The following is a 21,167-nucleotide window of genomic DNA, read 5'->3' as shown; positions in this document are numbered from 1 at the left end:
AGCAATTATTTTTATTTCCTTCGTCCACAGTTTTACAGCAACTCCGAGTAAATGGTCAAAATGAGGCATCCCCAGTCCAGAAGATTCCAAACCAGGACCAGAACCCCCGTAAGAGGCGGTACCCACTGTCACAAAAACTGTGGGACAATCAAAAGTTGTGAATCTCCGCTGGTATACTGTGTAGTCACAGACTATGCTCCTTCAGACGACAGATACCATGACTGTAGAACATGTTTCCAGCCAGCAACAAGCCCTTATCAGTGTCCTAAGTAACCCAAGCCAACCTCTGGGTTTGAGCTCAGCCTCTGTGAAACATGCTCCCTATGCTAACTGTGCACTGGTGAAAGGTATTTTCCTGCGACCAAGCGCCTCACCTGGGACTGCAGGGTCCGCCGCTGTCAGGCAGCCCAGGGTCCGCCCCTGTCAGGCAGCCCAGGGTCCGCCCCTGTCAGGCAGCCCAGGGTCCGCCCCTGTCAGGCAGCCCTGGGTCCGCCGCTGTCAGGCAGCGCTAGGTCAGTCGGCCCGCCGCTGTCAGGCAGCGCTAGGTCAGTCGGCCCGCTGCTGTCAGGCAGCGCTAGGTCAGTCGGCCCGCCGCTGTCAGGCAGCGCTAGGTCAGTCGGCCCGCCGCTGTCAGGCAGCGCTAGGTCAGTCGGCCCGCCGCTGTCAGGCAGCGCTAGGTCCGTCGGCCCGCCGCTGTCAGGCAGCGCTAGGTCCGTCGGCCCGCCGCTGTCAGGCAGCGCTAGGTCAGTCGGCCCGCCGCTGTCAGGCAGCGCTAGGTCAGTCGGCCCGCCGCTGTCAGGCAGCGCTAGGTCCGTCGGCCCGCCGCTGTCAGGCAGCGCTAGGTCCGTCGGCCCGCCGCTGTCAGGCAGCGCTAGGTCCGTCGGCCAGCCGCTGTCAGGCAGCGCTAGGTCCGTCGGCCAGCCGCTGTCAGGCAGCGCTAGGTCCGTCGGCCAGCCGCTGTCAGGCAGCGCTAGGTCCGTCGGCCCGCCGCGGTCAAGCAGCCCTAGGTCCGTCGGCCCGCTGTGGTCAAGCAGCCCTAGATCCTTCGGTCTGCCGTGGTCAGGCAGCCCTAGGTCCGTCCGTAAAGGTAAGGTCAAAAGCGAACTTCATAGGATGAAAAAGAAGTATGACTACATTACATATTTAAAGTAATCCATTATAAAATATAATAAAAAACCATCTCTAACCAGATACAAGGACATAAAGCTGGTTATTAATAAGCCCCGAGCAGTGCATCACCCCACAGGGCACATTACGTACCTGGTGAACACAGTGCCCAGCTTCTCCAGTCTGCTGCCAGCCATGCTGCGTATGACCGGCGTCGGGACCGTCAAATCCAAGCATCGGTCATCTACAACATGGACTGGCGACTGAACACACAGCGGCCATATTTAATACTGGAGACAATTGCCCAAAGTTCAGTGTGGAGCAAGCAATGCTTGTGATTATTGTAGAACAGCAATTACGCTACTGTTACTGTTCACAGCACTTTGACCATGTCTTTACGGCAGTGCACTTTTAGTACGAGTGCAACCTAAGCGCAACAGGATGGACGAGAGGCTCATTACCGAAGCAGGCGGATTCATCAAATGCAGAGCAATCCGACCGTCGGGAATGTTTTCGGGTGGTGTGAAGCGCTCACCCCGTGATGAAATGGAACGTTATACTGATCATAGGAAAGGTCTGATTATATCGATTATGTATGGAAAGAGGCGCTCAGGCTACGTCCCCAACATCACACATCTGGCTGTCACCGCTGCGCCAGAGACCAGCATATCCAAATCATAAACATGTGACCTTGACAAGCCACCAATCAGGAGACGTTGACCAGTGACGTCATGTTCACGTGCTTAGATCCTCCAGCCAATGAGAGCGCGCTGGCTGGAAGTTTGTATTTCCGCTCACGATTCCCAGCTTAGGGCTCGGTACCCGTCGCAGCCAGACACTGGAGATGAGGGGCTCGTCCGGAGAGGCCAAGGTAATAATAGGCCGCCAGCTCTCCGGCGCCATGTAGAGGAGCCTCTGCTGTGTGTCTGCCCCCCTCAGAGCAGCCACTGAGGGGAGGTGACTGACAATGTGGAGGGGATACATTGGGCTGTGAAGCTGAAGGGTCGCCCACAGGACGGCCTCAGTTGGTGTGTGGGGTCAGGCTACACAGTGGAGGGGAATGGATTGCTTAGAATTTGATGGCTGCCCAATTTCAATAGTTGATTGCTCTCAGTGAGAGAAATGTTCAATAAGAGCATTACTTCATGCTGTGTACTTGCCACAAATCGCAATATTGCACCTGCAGTGGCCAGAATATACCTGAGCAGCATTGTGACCCGTGCTACTGACTAGTGATGGCGAGCACCGCCATGCTCTGGTCTCGCAATGACCAGTTGGATGCTTGGATGGGTGAGACTCGAGAGCTCGAGTATAATGGAAGGCAATGGGGAGCTCGAGCATTTTCACAGACTATTTCCTGGAAAAATGCTTGAGTTCCCCGTTGACTTCCATTATACTCGAGCTGTGCCCATTCGAGCATCCAGCTAGTCACAGTACAGAGGACGGTAGTGCTCACTCATCACTAGAATCAAACCCTCTTTTTGCGCTGTAACGCACGCAGTTAGGCTATGTGCGCACATGTGCGCTCTGCACCACACACAAAAGGTCCGCTTCAGAGCGCAGCTGAAAAGCTCCGTTCTGAAGCGCCTGGTGCCTGCAGAACTTGTGCGCTCTGCATGCTGCCTCTCCCTATAGACAGCATGCAAACCGCACGAAAGAAGTGACATGTCACTTCTTAGAACGCACGCTTCGGGCAGCAGCCGAATCTCTGCGTTCTAATACGCCACATGCGCACGTCTCATGCACAATCTTCATAGACGCAGCACGCATGCAGTTATGCAGAACGCAGCGTAACTGCATGCAATACGCACATGTGCGCACATAATGCAGCACTCCCAGTACATATTTTTTCTTCCCTAAACGTGTCTCTTGTCAGTGTATTAATATACCCCTGATTGCAGTCTTCTCCATTATCCAGTGCTGTCCCGCTCCTCTTCTGAGTCACATGACTGATTCTGACTTTCCTGATCACACTGCGGTCTCTGGTTCCACAGAACAGTTTGCTATCCGGAGATTGTTAATCGCTGTCACGTGGCTCAGCAGAGGAGCTGGATAACTGAGAAGACGACAATGGTGAGTATATTCTGCTAACATAATTTCAGTGCTTCTTTAAAGAAGTGGTTCACCCATATTTATTATTGGCCACATCGATATACTCTTGAGAAACTAGGTTTCTCTCAAATTCTTTGTGTTGTCAATAGTGCCTGAGAGCGGTGGTATTGCGGACCGCTCTTCCCCCATCGCCTGACCCCCCCCCCCCGGGCTTCGTGACCTCAGGGATCCGGTGATGTCACGTCAACTTCCTGCTCACCCGACATCACTGCAGCCGGCCCCAGTCTCTGAGTGACTGGGCTGTGGGTGGAGTTTCACTGCTCATCACAGCCCAGCATCGCTCCTGCTTCTGTGCTCTGCAGTGAAAGAGGAGTGAGCAGGGAGGTGCTGCACTGTGACACTGGGCTGTGATAAGCGGGGAAACTCCGCCCACAGCCCAGTGACTCACGGGGACCGGAGCCGGCCGCGGTGATGTCAGGTGAGCAGGAAGTTGATGTGACATTACCGGATCCCCGAGGTCACGGAGCCCGGGGGTCAGGCAATTGGGAAGAGCGGTCCACAATAGCGCCACTCACAGGCACTATTGGCAACACAAGGTATTTGAGTGAAACCTTGTTTCTCAACAAAATATCATTGTGGCCAATAATGAATATGGGTGAACCACCCCTTTTAATACCCAAGTAACCTCATCTGACTAGGGAAAACCAGTTGTGGATCAGCAGCCTATTTAAATGGACTCTGTCAGCAGGTTTTTGCTATATATTCTGAGAGCAGCATAACATAGGGCAAGAAAGCCTGATTCCTGGGCTGTGACCCTAGGCTGCTTGGTGTAGTTTTTCTTGAATGCCTTTTTTCGTCTGATGTGACAGAGCTAAGACTTGCTCTGTGCATAACATTTACAGGCTTGATAGCTTTCAGTTACCTGGTGCTGCCTTCACCTAAATGCCATTTTAAAGGGAGAATTCTTAAACCGCACTATTGTTCCTTGATACTCGCTTAAAGGGAACCTGTCACCTGAAATTTCGCTATTAAACTAAAAGAATCCTCTTCTGCAGCTCCTGGGCTGCATTCTAGAAAGGTTCATCTTGCTACTGGCCCCCCTTTCAGACCTACATAAACACTTTATAAAATCTTACCTTTTGGTATGCTAATGAGGTTTTCTGGCCACGGGGGCGGGCAGTATTGCGCCCGTTATTCCCCCTCCTGCCGCTGTTCGCCGTCCCCCAGTGTTGATTGACAGATGACTCCGCCGCTCTCATGTTACTCAGTTTTACTGAAGTATTGCACATGCCCAGTGGCAGTATCGCAGGACTGAGCACAGCTCAAATTGCGAGCGCCGGTGATCGTATTGCGCAGGAGTGAGATTATGGGTGGGTACTTGAATGAAGCTGGTGATGACAATGTCATCACCAGCGTCATCCAAATAGCCGCCCATAATCTCGCGCATGCGCAATAACATCACCAGCTCTCGCGATTTGAAAACAGTGCTGTCCAGCGATACTGCCACTGGGCATGAGCGAGATTATGGGTCGCTACTTGGATGACGCTAGTGATGACAATGTCATCACTAGCGTCATCCAAGTAGCCGCCCATAATCTTGTGCATGCCCAGTGGCAGTATCGCGGGACTGAGCACAGTTCAAATTCTTAGTGCCGGTGATTGTATTGCGCAGGCGCGAGATTATGGGCGGGTACTTGAATGACGCTGGTGATGACATTGATGACCTGAAGGATTTAAGTTAACATCCTATAAGGCCGGTTTCACACATCCGGCTTTTTGCCGTTTTGCCGGATGCGGCGCTCTCCCGTACAGTTAATACAGTACAGTGACAGCGCAACAAGCGCCGGTCACATGCTGTCATGTGACCGGCGCATGTGACCCGGAAGTTACAGCGCTGTCACTGTACTGTATTAACTGTACGGGAGAGCGCCGCATCCGGCAAAACGGCAAAAAGCCGGATGTGTGAAACCGGCCTAATCCCTCTCTTCGTATGCCAGTTCCTGTGCACGCTCCTGCTCTTCATCCTCAGCTGAATCATCCTCCCATTAGTCCCAAGCTGTGAGATCTGCAGCACCACCTGGGCAAGCGGCAACATGCTCTGCTGAAACTCATCTCTTTAGATGATAAACCACACACCGCAGCAGAGCTTTGGAAAGGTCTGAAAGACCAAACCGATCAGTGGCTCTCGCCGCTGAACCTAGAACCAGGCCTGGTCGTGTGCAACAATAGGCGGAACACTGTGACTGCTCTGAATCTTGACAACTTTTACCACATTCCATGCCTGACCCACGTGCTTAACTTGGTTGTCCAATGGTTTCTCAAATCCTACACAGACTTGCCAGAATTACTTGTCAAGGTACGCTGCGTCTGCACCCATTTTAGAAAGTCACCTACTGCTGTCCCGGTCTGGCAGTGTTGCAGCACTGCTTTCAATTGCCACCTCACCGAATGCTTTGTGACCTGCCTACATGCTGCAACTCAATATCATTATACATGGCTTAGTGAGCAGCAGAGGGCAATAGTTGATTACCAGCTTCAACATACCCGTTGGACTTTAAGGCTTTGTGCGCACTGGAAAATGGAATTTTCTCAAGAAAATTCCGCAGGCATTGAAAGATTACCGCACCCGCGGTAAAAAAAAACGCGGCAAACCGCACCCAAAAACCGCATGCGGTTTGCTGTGGTTTGCTGCGGTTTTACCGCGGTATTGTTCGCGGTTTTGCCGCGTGCAGGTTGGTACATGTGCTTTAATTCATTCAATGCAATAAAGCACATTGAAAAAAAAAAAGTAATTTCCTTAGATAGCAGATAGAGAGATAGTTAGATAGAGGTATAGATAGTCCCTGTGAGCACACGCTGCATTTCTCACGGTCGGTAGTGAGTTCACATTACCGGCCGTGGGAAATGCCCTGGAGTTACCTCTGCTGTCTCGCTGCGAGGCTGCATTCAGCGGTGTCTGTGTCAGTCGCGGCTGGATGCAAGCATTGCAGGACGTGGATTATGCCGGAGCGGTGTGTTTCGGGGTGGTTAATAAACGGGTGAACCAGGAGCTTTTTTGTGTTTTATTTAAAATAAATGATTTTTCGGTGTGTGTTTTTTCACTTTACTTACGGGTTGATCATGTCAGCTGTCTCATAGACGCTGCCATGATCAAGCCTGGACTTAGTGCCGGCGATCCGCCGCCATTAACTCCTTATTACCTGGATCGCCAACGCATCACGGCATCTAGAAGAGCTGGGGACACTCCGGTACTGCCGCACAATGGATGCGACAGTCCCAGGGCAGCTGAGGCTGATATTCTCGGCTGCGGGAGGTGGGAGGGAGGCGGGGGACATTAACCCTGCCCCTCGCCCTCCACAGCCTGAGAATACCGGGCCACCACTGTGTGTTTACCTCGGCTGGAAGGTAAAAATACAGCAGAGCCCACGTTTTTTTTTTTTGTTTTTTTTTTTCTTTCTATATTTCCGTTTGCTTTCTATTTGTATTCTATATGTTTGTGTGTGAGTGTGATGTGTGTGTTCTATGTCTGTGATCTGTGTGTGTTTACTCTCTGCTCCGCTTCCTCTTCCTGTCATAATGACATCACTTCCCTGCAAACCGCAGGCAGCGATGTACATTACCGCAGGTATACCGCAGGGAATAACGCAGGAAAACGCAATGAACCGCACAGAATTTGCTGCCTGCGTTATTCCCTGCGGGATTTCACAATTACATTGCAGTCAATGGAGTGAAATCCCGCAGCGACGTGCAGAAAAGTAGTGACATGCAATTGTTTTTGCTGCGGGAATCCCACAGCAAAACATGCAGCTGTCAAAATCCGCATAGTGCGCACAGCATTTTTTTTTTTTTCCATAGGTTTTGCTGGTGAATCACTGCAGAGATGTTATGAACATTTTCTGCAGCGAAACATGCAGCAAAACCGCAGGAAAAAACGGTAACTGCGTACAGGGCTTTAATCAGTTGCTGCACATAACTGCAAAGTGGGCATGGATGTCTGACAGCACCAAATATGCACCTCCTGTCAGAAAACTGCACCGAAACTGCATTAAAACTATTTTTGGACTTTTTTTTTTTTTTTTTTTTTTTCTTTCTATTTTTGACGAGATGCAGATCTGGTGCTTGAAGATTTTCATCATATTCCTGCACCCAATCTACATCTGACAAAACAAATTGCATCAAAACCGCATCCATTATGCTTTTGTATTGATACAATGTTTTTTTTTTCCCCCAGAAGGTGTAGATTGGGTGCAGGAATATGGTGTAAGAATTTCAGCACCAAATCTTCATCTCTTAACCCCTTCACGACCGCGGGCAGTAATCTTACGTCCTAGCGGTCAGTGTTACTGCTCGTGGTCTGCTGCAAGCAGCTTGCAGCGATCGGCGCACATATCCGCTGATTTTTACAGCTGAGATATGTGACTGGCAGGCACGAGCGGAATCCTTATCCGCCCGCGCCTTTTAACCCCTGAAATTGCGCTGTAATGTCACTCAGCGGCCGATACCGGAAGTCACATGACGTGATCACGTGACTTCCGGTAGTTGTCATGGTAGCACAGAGTCATGTGATGACTCCTGTAGCTCACATGACTCACTTCCTGCCTCACACAGCCGAGAGCTGGGTGAGACAGATTAGCAGCATATCTGCTTTTTACAGCTGTATAGCTGTGATCAGCAGATATGGAAGAGCGATCAGATTGCTGATCCATATAGTCCCCTTTAAAAAAGTTTTAAAAAATGTAAAAAAAATAAAACTTAGTGTCTAGCAAAAGTATTCGGCCCCCTTGAATTTTTTTTATAAAAGTTTTTAAAATAAGCAATAAATGTCATTCAACTTCACAATTGTGTCCCACTTGTTGTTGATTCTTCACCATAACATGAACATTTTTATCTTTGTTTGAAGCCTGAAATGTGGGAAAAGCATCTGCACAAAAATCGTACCATTCAAAACGGCAGCCTGAGACGCAAAAAAAAACAGTCACTGAGTGATCGATCCCGAAAAATAAGGACGCTACGGGTCACGGAATATGGCGTAAAACGTACACCACTTTTTTCAGACAAACCAGATTTTTTTTTTTAACCCCTTAGATACAAGTAAACCTATTCATGTTTTGTGTCTACAAACTTGCATCACCCTCAGACATCACACCCACACATTAGTTTTACCATATAGTGAACACAGTGAATAAAATATATCAAAAACAATAGTGCTATCGCACTTTTTTTGCAGTTTTTCCCACATTTGGAATTAGTTTGCAGTTTTCCAGTACACTATATGGTAAGACTTATGGTTTTCATTTAAAAGTACAGCTCATTCCGCAAAAAACAAGCACTCACATGACCATATTGACCTAAAAATAAAAAAGTTACGTCTCTCGGAAGAAGAATGACAAAAAAAAACAAAGTGAAAAATCGGTTGGTCATGAAGGGGTTAACAAAGAATGCGGTTTTCTGTGAGGAGATGCAGGTCTGTGACGTCACCTCAGTGAGTTCATTGAGGTTCCTCCTATTTTGATACACAACCAAGATAAGTGGATGGCTGGGGGCTGTAGCTTGTAGCCGTTGGCTTTATCTGTGCTAGTATCCATATATAGGGGGACCTCGCAGTTATTTATTTATTCATTTTACACCAATATAACGTCAGAGAGGGTGGGGGTGTGGTCTGACCTCATCCAATCAGAGACACTGGTGGGTGGGGAAAACAGTGAATATGTATGAGGGAGAATTATCGCCCCTGGAAGTAGTGTGGCAGCCGCCAGGAGACTCTGTAAGTATGTACTGTTTTGCTTCCCTTTTTTACAGTGATTTCCCTGGCCAATCACAGCCATGCCAACATTTGACATGGCTATGATTGGGCTGGGAGAGGATAAATTCGGCAAACCGTACATGTACCTATCCCAACCGAACATTTCTGACTTTTTGGTCAAATGTTTAGTTTTCCAATCGCTAAAAGGATTGTACGATTTTGTAATTTTCTGATCAAGATGGCTTTTCTCTAGTAGTAAAAGATATTGAAAAAGTTTTTTCCAAATATTGGAGTGCCAAGTATATATGTTCATTTCCATAGTCACCTGCTGATGCTCCTCCAAATTCTTCAGCATGTAACATGGACCTTGAGGATCCTCAACCAACACAGCAGGGCAATATTCTTCCCCTGTTCCCTCTTGAATTTTGGTGGGTTTGATTTCTAGGATAAATATGGGTTTCAGTAGGCAACAAGTGTCTGTCATCTTCTTCCAATGTCAGAACTCAGTTACTCATGCTCCTGTTTACCTTCTGCATGATGTAGTGCTTCAGTATTTTACACTGCTTGTACAGATGCTGCAACGTGTACAGTGCCTTGCAAAAGTATTCGGCCCCCTAGAATTTTTCAACCTTTTCCCACATTTCAGGCTTCAAACATAAAGATAAACATTTTCAATGTTATGATGAAGAATCAACAACAAGTGGGGCACAATTGTGAAGTTGAATGAAATGTATTGCTTATTTTAAACTTTTGTAAAAAATAAGCTGAAAAGTGAAACGTGCAATATCATTAGTCTTCTTTAAGTTAATACTTTGTAGCGCTACCTTTTGGTGCGATTACAGCTGCAAGTCGCTTGGGGTATGTGTCTATCAGTTTTGCACATCGAGAGACTGAATTCTTGCCCATTCTTCCTTTCCAAACAGCTCAAGTTGAGTGAGGTTGGATGGAGAGCGTTTGTGAACAGCAGTTTTCAGCTCTTTCCACAGATTCTCGATTGGATTCAGGTCTGGACTTTGACTGGGCCATTCTAACACCTGGATACGTTTATTTGTGAACCATTCCATTGTAGATTTTGCTTTATGTTTGGGATCATTGTCTTGTTGGAAGACAAATCTCCGTCACAGTCTCAGGTCTTTTGCAGACTCCTACAGGTTTTCTTCAAGAATGGTCATGTATGTGGCTCCATCCATCTTCCCTGTGCCTGCTGAAGAAAAACAGGCCCAAACCATGCTGTTGCCAACACCATGTTTGACAGTAGGGATGGTGTGTTCAGGGTGATGAGCTGTTTTGCTTTTGCGCCGAACATATCATTTAGCATTGTGCCCAAATAGTTTGATTTTTGGTTTCATCTGACCAGAGCACCATCTTCCACATGTTTGGTGTCTTCCAGGTGGCTTGTGACAAACGTTTTAAACAACACATTTTATGGATATCTTTGAGAAATGGCTTTCTTCTTGCCACTCTTCCATAAAGGCCAGATTTGTGCAGTGTATGACTGATTGTTGTCCTATGGACAGACTCTCCCACCTCAGCTGTAGATCTCTGCAGTTCATCCAGAGTGATCATGGGCCTCTTGGCTGCATTTCTGATCAGTCTCTCCTTGTTTGAGATGACATGTTTGAGGGATGGCCGGGTCTTGGTAGATTTGCAGTGGTATGATACTCTTTCCATTTCAATATGTTCGCTTGCACAGTGCTCCTTGGGATGTTTTAAAGTTTTGGAAATCTTTTTGTAACCAAATCCGGCTTTAAACTTCTCCACAACAGTATCACATATATATTCCTTGGTCTTCATGATGCGATCTGCGCTTTAGGCCTCTGCCATACTTACGTGACAAAATGTAACATTTTTGTCACGTACGTGTTAAAGGGGGTGGTTTTGTCCCCCGTGTGCAGTTTTTGTGGCACGTACGTGTTCTCCGTGTGTTATACGTTATTACATACGGAGAACGGAAAGTCCCGCCTACCTGCATCATCCGGCGCTGTCTGTGGTGCTGAATGACGGCGTCCGGCCAAAGCCACGCCCCGCTGACGCTGCTTCCGGCCCCCAGTGAAGGAGAAGCGTTGTTCAAAATCACTGGGGGACGGATGCAGGGGACAGCCGCGGCAGAGACTGCAGGAATGGTGGAGGTGAGTATGTGTTTTTATTATTTTTACACTGACACGTGTCTTTCTCCAGCGCGTGTCACACTGGCCTGCATCCACACTACATCCATGTGGTACTGGTGCGGGCCGTGTGACACCTATGCTGCCGGAGCAACACTGACATGTCAGCGGTTTTAAAAAACTGACACACGTAAGTACGGAACAGACACACGTTCCGTTCCTGAATACTTACATGTGTCCAAAACAATAAAAAAAAAACATAGGAACACGTGGGCCCGTGTCTCCGGTACGTGAAAAAAAAAGCACACACGTACCGGAGGCACGTGAGTGTGACGGAGGCCTTAAACAGAGTATTGAGACGATCACAGAGCAGGTGACTTGATTACACACAGGTGTCTTATATTTATCATCATCATCAGTCATTTAGGACAACTTTGGATCATTCAGAGATCCTCAATGACCTTCTGGAGAGAGTTTGCTGCACTGAAAGTACAGGGGCCGAATAATATTGCACGCCCCACTTTTCAGTTATTTATTTTTTTAAAAAGTTTAAAATAAGCAATAAATATCATTCACCTTCACAATTGTGTCCCACTTGTTGTTGATTCTTCACCATGACATTAACATTTTTATCTTTATGTTTGAAGCCTGAAATGTGGGAAAAGGTTGAAAAATTCAAGGGGGCTCGATACTTTCGCAAGGCACTGTACATCGTTTAACTCCATCCGGCTGAGTCGTTACAAACTCGATGGCTGCCTTTTTTTTGCAAAGTGGAGAGGTTGACATTTGCCACATATGATCTTTTGAAATGAGCTGGCACTTTCCTGGCCACAGCCACCAACTTTTTTTCAAGCTTGTATATTTGTTAAATAAATGTTGCGCAATTCAAGACATGGGCCATGCGTGGAGTTAACTTTGCCCCACCGTAAGGCTAAGTTCACACTTCCGTTGTTTTGCATCCGTCACATGCGTTGCTTTACGCATGTGACTGATGCGTTGTACAACGGATGACAACGGTGACAAAGAAAAGAATTTCTTTGTCGGACTCCGTTGTGTGCGGGGGGCGGAGTTCGGGGGGCGGAGCTGAGGACGTCAGTGCCGCGGTCTGCATGGCTGGGGACAGGTGAGTGAGTGTGTCTACATGCGTGTGTACATGCGGAGTGCGGGAGGGGGCGGAGCTCGAGGGGGCAGAGCCGAGCGGGGCCGTGGAGATGAGGACGTCAGTGCCGCGGGGACTGCAGGGCTGGGGACGTGTGTGTGTGTGTGTGTGTGTGTGTGTGTGTCTGTGTGTGTGTGTACACATGCGGAGTGCGGGAGGGGGCGGAGCCGAGTGGTGAAGTGTCGGCCTCCTTGCACACTATATCCAGGGTAAATATCGGGTAACTAAAAGCAAAGCACTTTTTGCTTGGTTACCCGATATTTATCTTGGATACCAGCTTAGCGCGGGCTCCCTGCACCCGTAACCACTGTAAATATCGGGTAACTAACCAAAGCGCATTGCTTGGTTACCCGATGTTTATCCTGGTTACGGGGGCGGGGAGCCAGAGAGCGCATGCGCAGCGAAATCCTACGGGTCGCGCTGCTCAAAAACCGTTACAGGCTGCGTTGCTCCCGCCCGGCGGTCAGTTAAAAAACGACTGACCGCAACGCAGCGGATGCAACGCTGCATCATCAGTCACAATCCGTCACTAATAGAAGCCTATGGGGAAAAACAGGATTCCTGCAGGATACCGTAATTCCTCAAGGCTACGGATTGTGACTGGTGCAAAACAACGGAAGTGTGAACTTAGCCTAAGGCAACCAAACTGGACAATTCAGAGATGCTGTTCACGGGAAGCCAGCCAACAAGCAAGTTGATGCTTGACGCACAGCGGTAACTTATCCACGTTAGTCCAGGCGTACACCTTGAGTATTTCAGTTTTTACCTACAGTATATGTAAGCCAGGAGTGGGTAGTGGTGTACATATATTCAATTATAATTTTCCTCTGATTGTACCACTTCTGGTTTTGGCTTAAAAAATAAATACTGAGGTAAAAAAAGAAACCCTCACCAGATGACGTGTGCACGCGGCCAAGCTGTAAAACTGCTCTGCAGCAATTTATCTTGCATGAGTGAGAAGAGTGTTTGGAATCTGATGTCTGTCAGTAGGCTCCGTAGGGAGAGGCTGATAACTGCTGCAAAATTGTGGAAAAAGACATGGCTCCTAGTGTCAAGGCTTCACCACCTGTCCACTTGTGGTGGGCATTGCTGCTGCTAAAATCATTTACCCAGAGAGCTGTGAGGCTCCTCTATTATCCCTTTCCAGCTGCTTCAGGAATCTTCAGTCAAGTGTAGTTTGGGGTTCAAATACAATTTAAGAGCACAGACTACATTCTACCTCATGGGAGAACAATGGCTGGGCACTTTTTTTTGCCAGAAATAATTGCAGGTTGGTAGCTTCCAGCGAGGCTGCACATCATTTCTCAAAAGGGCAGCAGACTCAATATATTGGTACATGGGCAACTGCACTACCAGCAACTTGGTCAGGGGAGAGATTAATTGGCAAACCAATGGCTCTCTGGGAGCGTACGACAAGCAGTAGTGGTGGATGATACCCACTCCTTTGGGGTGTGGCATGGCTGACCTATGAGCGTGGCAAGAAGGTGGAGGACAACTTGAGGCTTCCTCTGATTGCTGGCTGGCTTTGATTGTGCCAAATGAGCAGGTGATGTCGCTTCATGTGTTTATAGAGCTGTAATTCATAGTTTACGCAAATCGGGACGTCCATAGATTATTTTCCTTTTGCACATACTGCCAAAGAGTCGTCTGCTGGAAACGTGCAAAAGAAATGCCACACAAGATGCCCTTCGTTTTCATGACAGTGAAAAGCCCGTTCCGCTGCTGCTGAGCCTCCTTCTACACAACACATTTACAGCATCACTCATCTCCAGAGCTGGTGGCAGAAAAAGCTGATTTTACACCAGGGGATCTGTTAGCAAAGCTTTAAGAACTGTGCTTTTGTATTGGTGATGCCTTTCTCCTTTTGATCTCAGTGTCGCTCCCCAGAGCAGCCGAGCTGTTCGGATCCGGGTGGTCGGTGACTCGAGTGATCCCGGACCCGGGTAATGGCGGACGCTTAATAAGATTCCGGGGCTATTTACAAGGGATAATAAAGTTAATGTTCGTGACGCCACCTGCGGGTTGCGTTTAAGGGTGTAGAACCGCCGCTGCTGCTTGTGAGGGACTGGGGCTGATGGAATCAGCAGCGAGTGTGTTAACCCCCTCCACAGGTAGGGTAAACCCCAGGGTCCTCTAGGTGCTGGATGAGGTGCAGGCTGAAAGGAATGCAAGCAGGCAAAGTCTGAGTGAAACAGGGAGTCTTTACTGATGATTTACTCACAGGTTACACTCCCCTGGTGCTGGGGACAGATTCCTGGTTCCCTTTGTCCCGGTTATGTCCGTGTAGCCTGGCTATGGGCCCCTCCATGCACCTCTCTTGTCGCATGGCTCCCTCCTGGCTTGGAACACTTGAAGGGCCACTAGAGGGTGAGGAGGAGCTCTGGAAGTTTCCTCACCGTGCAGATTCTGGCAGAAGGCTTGAAGCTTTCCTACTTCTCCCCTCGGGTTCTGCACACGGTTGTGTGCACAGCTCTGTCAAAGTTCCTTGCAGACCCCGCAGCCAGCTGCTTCTCCCCTGGGCATTGTGCGATCGATCCTCAGGCCTCGCACCCAGACCTGACACCCCGCCGGGTGTCCTCCTCCTTCCTTCTCCTCTCTCTCCTCTTTCACCCACTAACTCCTCCCCTTCCCTCCAGTTACCTAAATACAGGAGGGTTGGATTTACACCTCCTTGGCAACCTCCACTTCCTGGGCCGGCTTTACGCCAACCCTCTCAACCTGTGTCTCTGTCATGCTCTCTAGTGGTGGTGTGTGTGTGTGTGTGTGTGTGTGTGTGTGTTTGTTTGTTTTAGGTGTGTGCAGGTTTAGTCAGAGCTAGGACTCCAGGAACCAGGTTGCAGATCTTAGTAGCTTGACCGCAGGGGCGCTACATCAGCACCATTGTCTGGTTCCCAGTTTTTGTCTACCGTAAAATTATTATCTCTGATTTGACTGACAGTTACCTGCGTGTGTAAATGGCCTGAGCTCTTTTTTTTTTTTTTTTTATTTTTCCCCCTCTGCGTAATTTCTACCTCAAGATTTTCCCTGTCTCCATGCGTTACTACCATTGCCTGTACCACCATGGCTCACAGAGCCAGTGACTCGCCCACCCCAGGGCTATGGGACACCCGGTGCCGGGCCGGACTAGTCCGGTGGTAGTCAGTGGTGGCTGGGCCCGGCTCCGTGGCCCTGGTGGGTGTCAGTAGTATATGTGGCTTGATGAATAAAGTTTGTGTTCGTGACGCCACCTGTGGTATGCGGCTATTAAGCCGCCGCTGCTGTGTGAGGCCTCCGGGGAGATGATATAGCAGCAATGGTGGTACTGCTCCCCACAGGTGGAGCAATGCCCCGGGGCACAGTTGGTGCTTGTGAATGTCTATGCAGCTGGAATAAGAGAGACCACTCCAAGGGTGCAGTTCAAGTTCTTTACTCACCCTTCTTGTCACAGTACTGTAGGGACCCTTGGACTGCTGGGACCACTGTCAGGGACCTCCGCCGTTTCTGGGTGATTCAGAGAATAAAAGCCGGTACCCTTCTCTTAAGTGTCTCTTTCTTCTGCTGTCTTCCTTAGCCTTGCCTTTGATAGGATAAACCTGGCTTGGCCTCCACTACAGCCTCCAGGCTGGGGGGTCACCTGTCGGCTGATTACCCCTTTTCTGGAAGTTCTGCAATGGGTTCTGGCCCTGGGAGTCTACAACGTTCCCTGGGCCTCGGTTTTTACTGTTTGGAGATGATCTTTGCACTCCTCCAGTCTCTAGGGACCGTCCCCTGTCGCAGCTTGATCCCTCCACCAATGTTACTGTGGAACAGGCCACCGTAGCTCTAAACTGCCCCGACAGCTATACAGACTACCCGTGGCCCTGCGACTCCTTCTGTCTTCTACGTGGTGTCACCTGGACCCTCCGAGTCCCAGGATCTTCACCAGGAAGCATCTCTTTCTGTTTCTCTGCTCCTGTCTGACTTGGAGCTTTCTTTCTCTTTTCTTCTTCTCCTCCTTGCCTGCCTCCAGCAGGCCTCCTCCTCCCTCCTTTCTCTCCTTCTTCTCCAACTACATGCTGGCTCCTCACTCTCTCCCTCCCTGAGGTAGACTGGCTAAACTTGACCTTCCTCTCTGTGTCTGCTCTCAGATGGCTCCTCCCACCTCCCCATTTGCCCTGTTCTACCCTATAGGAGCAGGGATGGGTCTTACGACCCCTCCCAGCATGCAGCATGGGAGGGTTGTCTGCCACTTTCCCTGGTCCCAGTGTGTTCCTAGCAATAGGTGTAGTGTGGATTTACCAGGGGACCGGAGTTCACTCTCTTCCTCTCCCAGAATGGGGCATCACACCGTTGGATGGGGTGCAATGACCTGTGGCGACGGAAGCCTCAGGGGCGCCACACCAGCAACGCAGTTTGGTGTTAAAACCATGTTCTCCTGTGGCCCCACATCATCCAAACAAAGGCTGACTGGTCATCTTTTCCAGTAAGTTAAATGGAACAATTTGGTCTGTTGCAGTATGTTCCTTTAGCCCCCAAGTGATATACATATATATGACTTACTAGGATGCTTGTTGTAGCTTCAATAAAATTAGTGTTTTATCAACAGAAGATGATCACTAGGCGACTCATCTCTTGCCATGTAATCTACCTGCTGTAAACTATCACATTGATGAGCATTGGTCCTTCTATGATCCATATGCCATTTTGCATATGGCTGATTAACACCATTGTCTGAACGTGCCCTACGAAAGACTTGCTTTAATGCATTAATGACCAGGGACTATTTGCTTTTACACTTTATTTTTTTTTTTTCTTGCCTTCTTCCAAAAGCCGTAACTTTTAATTTTCCATTTAAAATGGACAAAGGAGTTCATTATTTTTTTTATTTTTTTTTTTTTTTTTTTTTTTTGTCTTTTGCATGACAATATGTAGTCTTTAATAATGACCACATTAATTTCACTATGCAATGTACTGACAAATAAGACAAAAGTTCAAAACCGAATGAAACCGAAAAAAAACCCCAGTGCATTTCCATAAGGGTGCTTTTACACGCTGCGACATTGCTAACGATATATTGTCGGGGTCACGTCGTTAGTGACGCACATCCGGCGCCGTTAGCAACATCGCAGCGTGTGACACCAAGGTGTGGCGATCAACGAGCGCAAAAACGTGAAAAATCGTTGTTTGTTGACATGTCTCTCCTTTTCCAAATATCGTTGCTGCTGGAGGTACGATGTTTGTCGTTCCTGCGGCAGCACACATCGCTGTGTGTGACACCGCAGGAACGACGAACATCTCCTTACCTGCGTCCACCGGCAATGAGGAAGGAAGGAGGTGGGCGGGATGTTCCGGCCGCTCATCTCCGCCCCTCCTCTGCTATTGGACGGCTGTCGTGTGACGTCACTGTGACACCGCACGACCCGCCCCCTTAGAAAGGAGGCGGATCGCCGGCCAGAGCGACGTCGCTGGGAAGGTAAATCCGTGTGACTGGTGTAAGCGATGTTGTGCGCCACGGGCAGCGATTTACCCGTGACGCACAACCGACGGGGGCGGGTATGCTCGCTAGCGATATCGCAGCGTGTAAAGTACCCTTAAGCTGGATTTTGCTAGTTATTCATTCCTTCCTTCCTTCCTTCCTTCCTTCCTTCCTTCCTTCCTTCCTTCCTACCTTCCTACCTTCCTACCTTCCTACCTTCCTACCTTCCTACCTTCCTACCTTCCTACCTTCCTACCTTCCTACCTTCCTACCTTCCTACCTTCCTACCTTCCTACCTTCCTACCTTCCTACCTTCCTACCTTCCTACCTTCCTACCTTCCTACCTTCCTTCCTTCCTTCCTTTCCCTCCCTATGGAATAACAGATACAGGGGGAGGAAGAGGAAGCAGGGCTGTGGAGTCTGTAAGCCAAACCTTCGACTCCGACTCCTCAATTTCTCTTGCACCGGCTCCGACTCCTACGTATATTGCTTATAGTTAGGTGAAAAATTTATTGTAATACATGAACATGTGTATGTGAACATCAGACATTTAATAATTTTTATGATACAATAATCAAGATGTTTGGATAGAACATAAAATATATTTATTGGATACAACTTTAGAACACAAAAAACTGTAATATATTGTAAATATGTAATACACTATGTAATATACAGTAGATTACATAAATATCTTGTGTGTGTGTATACAGTGCTGGCCAAAAGTATTGGCAACCCTGCAATTCTGTCGGATAATACTCAGTTTATTCTTGAAAATGATTGCAATCACAAATTTTTTGGTAATATTATCCTCATTTATTTTGCTTGCAATGAAAAACCACAAAAAAGAATGAATCAAAAATCAAATCATTGATCATTTCACATAAAACTCCAAAAATGGCCCGGAAAAAAGTATTGGCACCCTCAGCCTAATACTTGGTTGCACAACCTTTAGCCAAAATAACTGCGAACAACCGCTTCCGGTAATAATCAATGAGTTTCTTACAATGCTCTGCTGGAATTTTAGACCATTATTCTTTGGCAAATTGCTCCAGGTCCCTGAGATTTGAAGGGTGCCTTCTCCAAACTGCCATTTTGAGATCTCTCCACAGGTGTTCTATGGGGTTCAGGTCTGGACTCATTGCTGGCCACTTTAGTGCTTTCTCTCAAACCATTTTCTAGTGCTTTTTGAAGTGTGTTTTGGGTCATTGTCCTGCTGGAAGACTCATGACCTCTGAGGGAGACCCAGCTTTCTCACACTGGGCCCTACATTATGCTGCAAAATTTGTTGGTAGTCTTCAGATTCATAATGCCATGCACACGGTCAAGCAGTCCAGTGCCAGAGGCAGCAAAGCAACCCCAAAACATCAGGGAACCTCCGCTATGTTTGACTGTAGGGACCGTGTTCTTTTCTTTGAATGCCTCTTTTTTTTCCTGTAAACTCTTATGTTGATGCCTTTTCCCAAAAAGCTCTACTTTTGTCTCATTTGACCAGAGAACATGCTTCCAAAACGTTTTAGGCTTTCTCAGGTACGTTTTGGCAAACTCCAGCCTGGCTTTTTTGGGAAAAGGCATCAACATAGAGTTTACAGGAAAAAAAGAGGCATTCAAAGAAAAGAACACGGTCCCTAAAGTCAAACATGGCGGAGGTTCCCTGATGTTTTGGGGTTGCTTTGCTGCCTCTGGCACTGGACTGCTTGACAGTGTGCATGGCATTATGAAGTCTGAAGACTGCCAACAAATTTTGCAGCATAATGTAGGGCCCAGTGTGAGAAAGCTGGGTCTTCCTCAGAGGTCATGGGTCTTCCAGCAGGACAATGACCCAAAACACACTTCAAAAAGCACTAGAAAATGGTTTGAGAGAAAGCACTGGAGACTACTAAAGTGGCCAGCAATGAGTCCAGACCTGAATCCCATAGAACACCTGTGGAGAGATCTCAAAATGGCAGTTTGGAGAAGGCACCCTTCAAATCTCAGGGACCTGGAGCAATTTGCCAAAGAATAATGGTCTAAAATTCCTGCAGAGCATTGTAAGAAACTCATTGATGGTTACCGGAAGCGGTTGTTCGTAGTTATTTTGGCTAAAGGTTGTGCAGCCAAGTATTAGGCTAAGGGTGCCAATACTTTTGTCCGGGCCATTTTTGGAGTTTTATGTGAAATGATCAATGATTTGATTTTTGGTTCATTCTTTTTTGTGGTTTTTCATTGCAAGCAAAATAAATGAGGATAATACCAAAAAATGTATGATTGCAATCATTTTCAGGAAGAAACAGAGTATTATCTGACAGAATTGCAGGGGTGCCAATACTGTTGGCCAGAGATATATATATATATATATATATAGATATATATATAGATATATATATATATATATATATATATGTTTAATAAATATTTTATGTTCTATCCAAATATCTTGATTATTGTATCATAAAAATTATTAAATGTCTGATGTTCACATTGTACTACAATAAATTTTTCACTTAAATATAAGCATTATACTAAATGTTATTATTTAGTAAAATATTCAGCACATTCTGCATTGCACTACTGTCCCCAATTTATTATATATTTTAGGAGTTGGAGTCGGTGCATTTTATACCGACTCCGACTCCACCAAAATGAGCTCCGACTCCACGACTCCGACTCCACAGCTCTGGGAGGAAGAACAGGCAGGCAGGCAGACAGGGACGGGAATAACTAGCAAAATCCGACCCACCTATTAGATATTCCCTTGCACCGATCAACAAATAGCAGTGCATTTCACAAACTTTACTTGCCTATAATTCAGAAAGTATACATCCAATCTCACAAAGACATGTTTAGAATCAGCATGATATCGGGAGAACAGCACTGGCTTTTGTTTATACATAAAAATCCTGGTGGTTGGTCCTCTTTAATTTTTGGAAATGTCCTGTGATCTGACGAAAATAAAATTGAACAGTTTGGCCATAATGACCATCGTTACGTTTGGAAGAAAAAGGGAGAAAAAGCAACTTCCCAAAACATCAGTCAAGAACTTAAAACTTTGTGGAGAAGTGGGTCTTCCAAATGGACAATGACCCAAAGCATACTGCTGTACTGGTTACAAAGTGGCTTAAGTATAACAAAGTCAATGTTTTGGAGTGGCCATCGCAAAACCCTGATCTCAATCCTATTGAAATTTTATGGGTAAAGCTGAAAAGGAGGTATGAGCAAGGCGACCTACAAACATGGCTGTTATACCAGTTTTGTCAGGAGGAATGGGCCCAAATTAATACCAACTATTGTGAGAAGCTTGTGTAAAGATATCCAAAACGTTTCCCCCAAGTCATACAGTTGAAGGGCAATGGTACCAAATACTAATGAAATGAATGTAAACGTTTGACTTTGCAGAAAGTAATGCCTTAAAACGTATTTTCTCTCATTATTCTGGTATTTGGCAAATATAAATCATTTTGGTTCCTAATTGACTGGAAACAGAAAAGGTTAATTCTGATTTCATGTCCGATAGTGAGAACACATGCATATGTGTCTTTTTTAAATAGTGTATGTAAATTTGCCATTGCTGATAGAAGTTGACCAGGA

General features: G+C 47.2%; 2 protein-coding genes across 3 annotated transcripts in view; one reads left to right on the top strand and one right to left on the bottom strand.

Annotated features, from left to right (window-relative positions):
* Positions 1-1,700, bottom strand: part of MRPS23 (mitochondrial ribosomal protein S23) — a 29,333-nt gene extending 27,633 nt beyond the window's left edge. The window contains exon 1 of one of the 2 annotated variants that reach the window (XM_075334303.1): positions 1,569-1,700. Coding sequence is in view for 1 of the 2 variants with exons in the window: in XM_075334302.1 (XP_075190417.1) it covers positions 1,261-1,304 (44 nt within the window). In the remaining variant the exon portion in view is untranslated. Of the gene's footprint in view, positions 1-1,260; positions 1,343-1,568 lie in introns of those variants that run through there. The other variant, XM_075334302.1, reaches the window with a different exon arrangement.
* A 210-nt stretch (positions 1,701-1,910) lies between these two features.
* LOC142290340 (uncharacterized) overlaps positions 1,911-21,167 on the top strand; it is a 78,212-nt gene continuing 58,955 nt past the window's right edge. Inside the window, exon 1 of the mRNA XM_075334300.1 lies at positions 1,911-1,978. Coding sequence (XP_075190415.1) covers positions 1,952-1,978 — 27 coding nt within the window. The 5' untranslated portion in view covers positions 1,911-1,951. The remainder of the gene's footprint in view (positions 1,979-21,167) is intronic.

Source organism: Anomaloglossus baeobatrachus, chromosome 2, assembly GCF_048569485.1.
Source record: "Anomaloglossus baeobatrachus isolate aAnoBae1 chromosome 2, aAnoBae1.hap1, whole genome shotgun sequence".
Lineage (NCBI taxonomy): Eukaryota > Metazoa > Chordata > Amphibia > Anura > Aromobatidae > Anomaloglossus > Anomaloglossus baeobatrachus.
This window is presented reverse-complemented; position numbering and strand designations above follow the sequence as displayed.